This window comes from Nicotiana attenuata, unplaced genomic scaffold, assembly GCF_001879085.1.
Source record: "Nicotiana attenuata strain UT unplaced genomic scaffold, NIATTr2, whole genome shotgun sequence".
Lineage (NCBI taxonomy): Eukaryota > Viridiplantae > Streptophyta > Magnoliopsida > Solanales > Solanaceae > Nicotiana > Nicotiana attenuata.
This window is the reverse complement of record NW_017672099.1, coordinates 44,237-50,436: the sequence shown is the minus strand read 5'-3', so window position 1 is coordinate 50,436 and position 6,200 is coordinate 44,237. Positions and strand designations below refer to the sequence as shown.

The window sequence follows — 6,200 nt, the reverse complement described above, 5'->3', positions numbered from 1 at the left end:
CCGTCTGGCTAAAAAATATGTTGGCAAAATCATAGAAAGTTGTCGACAGAATTAGACTATTCGATGAAAATTTTTAAGAAAAAAAAGCAAGTTTAAAGAGGAGCAAACAAAAGGAAGAAACTCTTCTCTAAAAGTTGGAGAGAGGGTCAAAAAAGTTGGAAGTTGATTACGTGCTTTAACAAAATTGAGTGTTGATGACAAAGTGCATCAACGGGTGTTGAAGACATGTGCTTCAACAAAATTGGATGTTGATGACAAATTGCATCAATGGGAGTTGGAGACAGGTGCTTCAACAAAATTGGTGTTGGTGAAAAAGTACATCAACGGGAGTTGGAGACAGGTGCTTCAACAAAATTGACTGTTGGTGACAAAGTGCATCAACGGGAGTTGGAGACATGTGCTTCAACAAAATTGGGTGTTGGTGACAAAGTGCATCAACGGGAGTTGGAGACAGGTGATTCAACAAAACTGGGTGACAAAGTGCATCAACGGGAGTTGGAGACAGGTGCTTCAACAAAATTGAGTATTGGTGATAAAGTGCATCAACGAGGGTTGGAGACAAGTGCTTCAACAAAAGTAGAATTTGGAGAAAAGTTCTCCAAGAAAACAATACAAACAATTCAAACGTATACAACTATGAATTACGTGAGAATGCTGTAAAACTAATTCAAAGTTGTAGTAGGAAATATTAGTTATTTAGGATTTAGGTTATTTAATTCATGTCTAAATAGGATTTGTAGTCGGAATTAATATAGCAATAGGCTTTCATGTTTCTAGTGGACATAGGTTTTTGTACTATCATAAATTGAGGTATTACTCGCTTATTTTATGAGTGAAAAAAAGTGGAAGAATTAGAGAACTATAGAGAGCAAAAAAAGTTTTTTAACAAAATATTTTTCTTTCAAGGGAAGGGAAGGGGGGAAGAAAACCTTATAGATAGACATAAACAACCGATACGAATAAGTTTTTGCCCAAATTTAATAACTAATTCTTTTTTCCTTCAATCTCATCGCTTGACATTTTAACCAAAAAACCTCAATCCTCTGGCTGTAGAAAGTGAAAACAGATCTGCTCGTTGATCAACTTGTGGAAAGGTTAATAATTAGCGGGAATAGATTGGAGCAGTTGATACTTGATGCATAAACAAAAACATCCAACGCCCACCGTGGGGCTCGAACCCACGACCACAAGGTTAAGAGCCTTGCGCTCTACCAACTGAGCTAGACGGGCTTGTTGGCTATGGTGTATTCTTCCAGAATTATGAAGACAGAGTGATAAATTGAAGCATCGTCTTGAAGTATATTTGGCCTTTCAGTCTTCGAATTTCAACCTTTAAGAGAAAGAGAGGTTTTTCTCTTTTTTCTTTTTTCATTTAAAAAAAAACAAAAACAAATGGTGTATATCTCAATCTTTCACGTCTGTTCTCATGATTAACTAGCATAGTACTAGTGTAGGGCATTTTACTTTTATACTTGTGAAATGTACGAATGGTTCAAGATTTGAATAAATTAGTGCAACGTTAAGTATACTCCCATTGTATAAAATCAAAAGGAAAATATAAAATAGTTTAGCTTAATATCGTTGCAAAAGATAGTCATATACTCATATAAAACTAGCCATAGAACTACAACTGTTACTTAATTAAGCTAACATGAAAAACACAGACTATGCAAGCACTCAGCAGTGCCTGATAGAGGAGCACATTCACACTTAATCCAACATATTACTAAAACAAACTTGTCCTCAAAAGAGAAAGAGAAATAGATTACACATGAAAAAAGCAGAGGTTCAAAAAGTTATTTCATTATTTATTCAGATTTGAAGGGAGTTGTAGATCCATTAACATTGTCTTCCATGCTTCTCAACTTCTCTCTTCTCTGTCAATATTCACAAAACACAAGTAATTAGAGAATAATACATGCTTTCTTTCTACGATTTAATTTCTACCTTACGAAAAGAATGAAAAGCGGGGGAAGTACACAAACAACCATTCTTAGGGCCGATATTTAAAGATTAGCCAGTACTTTTTTTATCCTGAAACTTTGAACTAATTTTTTTTAATTTTAGGACATTTGTGTCCCGAAAAATTAAATTAAAAAACTAAAATTCTGAACATATTGGTTAATTCCTAAATAGCAGTCCTCTAGAGTGGCTACTTTTTCTATGTCAAAAGAGTAAAAGAGAGAATATTTTTGTTGATACCTTTTCGAAGACTTCCTTCTGGTAGCGGTACCCCTGGAAAATAGAAGTTGTAGGAGAGGGTAAAACATTAATTAAATCAAATAAAGTGTATAATAAATAATATATAAATTCTAAACCATACCACTCAGTGCAACAACAAAAACCTCAATATTTTATTCCTTTTCTTTTTCTTTTGTGTTTTGAGATAAGCAACAAAAGGAAAAAAGAAAAAGGAAATTTTTTTTACATATCAAAATTTTGTTATAACAGCTTACCAACATGCATGCGGTCTTTTATCAATACATAGTTTAACTTTTTTTGTATTTTCTTATTAGGAAATCATTTTGTCTACTGAAATTTCATTTCTGTATATAAAGTTAATAGTAGACTGACTCACCTTGTCGGTTCCATAGATGTAATCACAGTAAGTGAAGACTGAAGCAAAGTTGCTGTGACAACTTTCCCCAACAAAGTGGTGATAGTCATGATATATTGCTCCCCCATAAAATGGTATATATTTTGAAGGACTCCATGGAAATTCATAGCTGCATTAATTAAATCATATATTAAAAAATAATTTAGACGAAAAAAAGTTGATAGGAAGTACTAAGAAAAAGGCTCAATTGAGCCGCAACTATCAAGAGATCCTGAACTGTGATATCTTGGTCACTAAGCAGCAAGCAACGACCACGGGGTCACTGAGCTTCAAACTCGTGACGTTAAGATTTGAATTGGACTGTTAAACTATCTTTTTTGAAATGGAAATTCCTTAATTAAATTATCATATGTACCCGCTATGAGTTTCAATGGCTTCAATTTGCCTCAAGACGAACCAAAGCCAAAAGGTAAACATGTGACAAGGGACCATAAGTGGGCCAAGAAAAGAAGCCAAGCCCAAGATAATAATCTCAGCCCAATGAGCATAAGGTGCTGCAAAACCAATTGGGGCCACATATTCATGATGTATTCTGTGTATTTTGTCATAACCCCATTTATAATGATGGAGCATTCTGTGAAGCCAATAGTTTGCATAGTCTTCAACTAAGAAATAAACCAGTAATTGCCAGAACACTTCTGATGCAGATGGCAGGGGCAAACTTGTCCTTATTCCAACCCACTGCACAAAAACTCAAACAAGAGTACAAAAATCAATAATGAGAAAAATATTCTATCTTTCTTGGCATTTTCTTCCCTTGTTTTGCAAAATGTCAAGGGCAATAACATGAAATTTTGGGCTGCATTTAAGGTTATTTAATTTACCAAGATATCTGGTTTACAAAAAAGAAAAAAGGGAAGTGGGAGAGGGAGAGGAAGGAACAAACAACAACAAACCAGAGTAATACCACAAGTGGGGTCTGAGAAGGATAATGTATATGCAGCCTTACCTTTACTTTGCGAAGATAAAGATGTTTCCGATAAACCCTCGGCTCAGGAGAAACATAGTCACAATATTTGTTGAAAGAAAACAATAATGTATAAACCATGAAAATTAAACAGTAACACGAAATAGTACCAATAACAGCAGGATAACAAGACAATTAAAGCAAAGAAAGAACCGATAATAATATAAGTCTAAGTATAAGAAAGTTCGAGAATATTATTAATCCTACAAGTAAGGAGATGGAGGAGAAAACAAATGTCAAAATCTCAACACAACCGTTTTAGAGTTGATTAGACGTTTGTTAATCCCTTGACTTAAACTGTAATCAAGAAATCGAAACTTTCAGTATAAATTACTGAAAACTCGTCCATAATTCAACGAAGTACACGTCATTGTCAGTAAGCTATTTTTTATGGATATTATATATCTCTAAGGGCTTCAAATTAAAGTATCAAAGTATATACATGTATAAATGAGATTAAGGAAATGCTTCAAAATTTTCTTTTGTTAGTTTTAAACCAACTCATACATGCAAGGTAATATTGGCAGTTTTCTACATGTAGAGCCTGTTTGGACATAAGAATTTTTTTTTCTTTTTTCCAAAAAAATTTCACTCTTTCCGAAATCAGACGTTTGTTCATAAAATTTCTAATTCTCACTTGAAGATGCATTTTGAAAATTTTCTAAAATTTAAAAAACTCCAAAAAGCTATTTTTCAAAATTTTCACTCAAATCACTCATAAAACTTCAATAACAACCCAAATTTATATTCATGTCCAAACACAACTCTAAAAAATTTCAAATACCATTTTCACTTTAAAAAAAAATTCCCCTATTTTGGAATATGTAACAAAAGTATTTAATTTATTCATGCAACATCACATAAGGGTGATCTCACATGCAAACAGTATAACTGATACATATCGATAGTGTAATTTTTTTTTACACCAACATGATATATAACAAGTTATTTACTTTATGGTTTATTTACACAGTTATCTATTGTTACCGATAGAAAATTTACACGGTCAATGTACAGAAAAAGAAATTATATAAGGTGCGAACACACACCTGAATAATAGGGTAAGAGAAGAACTGTAGTGGACTGACAGCAAATACAAAAGTGGTAAGGACTTTTCTGTAGCATTCCATCATTTCAGATAAAGAAAATCTGATCTTGGGTTGAATCTTGTAAATTTCCAACTTCTTGGACCTTAGTAGCTCAATAATCACCATAGGTAAAGGGACCAATGTGTAAAAAATGATCAAGAAAATGGTGTTGTGACAATAAAGATACAAATCTGATTTATCAGCTGTGTATTTGAACCACAATGTCTCTGCAAATGTCAAGTTCCTCCCCAGAGACATTTCTGCTTCTTGAATGCTTTCAAATGGCAACATTTTGGATATGTAATTGATTAATGTATTTCAACAATATTGGCTCATATGCTTAATTCTTTTTTTTTTTTTTTTTTTTTTTTTTGAAAATCTTGTTTTCTCTCTCTATATATTTTGGATATATACAGAGAGAGAGAGGGGGGGGAGAAGATGAAAAGAAAAAATTGCAGATAGGAGTTACAAGATTTATATAGAAAAAAAGAAGGAGATGATGAAGATGGTACTGTAGGAGAAAGGAAAGTGGAGGACTTTAAAATTTATAGGAAAGTAGTGGTGAAGAGAATTCTTAGGACTATCATTAGGTGTACTATAAATGTGGATTGGCCATTGCCCCTTTTTGCTTAGTATCCGTACTTTGTTTTCACTTTTTCTTGTTTGCATTTTGTTAGTCCATTATTAGATGTTGTAAATATTAATATATGGATTTTATGGGGATAAATAATTGTACATGAATTGTTATGTAGAGATTTTCTAATATGAGAATATTTATTTGTGAATAGTTACTTTTATTTGCAAATTGTGAATATATTTTCTTATATTTTATCTTGTGTAAAATAATTCGTAGATTTTAGTATAAGTTATATAAATTATTTAATAGTAATATAAAATTTGATTTGTGAATAAGTTATATAAGGATTATAATGTGAGAATTATAATACGAGATTACAAAATGGCGTGATTATTTTGTGCAATATATACTTTTATTGATATATATATATATANGGTAGCTTTCGCAGAAGCGGAGCCGCAAAAGCACAAGGAGTTCCGCAGGTGCGGAAAATCGACTGGGCAGAATATATATATACATATATATATATATATATATATATATATTAGACTAATATAATTTGGTTTATTAGACTAAAATGGAGATATACCAACTATAACATAGTACATGTATTTCGTTTTACACAAAATTTGGATAAACTTTTTAATTGTAATCTTAACTTACTTAAAGAACTTTGAAGAAGAGCAACAACAAAAATAACAACAAACTCAGTCTAGTCCACAAGTGGGTCTAGGGAAGGTAGAGTGTACGCAGATCTTACCTTTGCCTTTAAAAGGTAGAGAGGTTATTTCTGGTAGACCCCCGACTCAGGTAGAAAAAAGGGAAGGGACAATAACAAGCAAACCAATCTGACAACCAAAGCAAAAATACAAAACTAACACTAAGTAATGCAAACAGAAAACCGAAACAAGTCAGCAATAAGAATAATAACAATCTAGGGATAAAAAGAAG

General features: G+C 32.4%; 1 protein-coding gene and 1 non-coding gene across 2 annotated transcripts; both read right to left on the bottom strand.

Moving 5' to 3' along the window:
* Positions 1-1,157: 1,157 nt before the first annotated feature.
* TRNAK-CUU lies at positions 1,158-1,230 on the bottom strand. Its single transcript has one exon. It is a non-coding gene; the product is annotated as a tRNA-Lys (tRNA).
* Positions 1,231-1,578: 348 nt separating this feature from the next.
* LOC109211816 (methylsterol monooxygenase 1-1-like) lies at positions 1,579-5,215 on the bottom strand. Its single transcript, XM_019375398.1, has 5 exons — positions 4,634-5,215; positions 2,973-3,298; positions 2,579-2,726; positions 2,203-2,235; positions 1,579-1,877 (listed from the first exon to the last, which is right to left on the bottom strand). The coding sequence occupies exons 1-5, from the start codon at positions 4,961-4,963 to the stop codon at positions 1,809-1,811; spliced, it is 906 nt and encodes a 301-aa protein (XP_019230943.1). The 5' UTR covers positions 4,964-5,215; the 3' UTR covers positions 1,579-1,808.
* Positions 5,216-6,200: the final 985 nt, after the last annotated feature.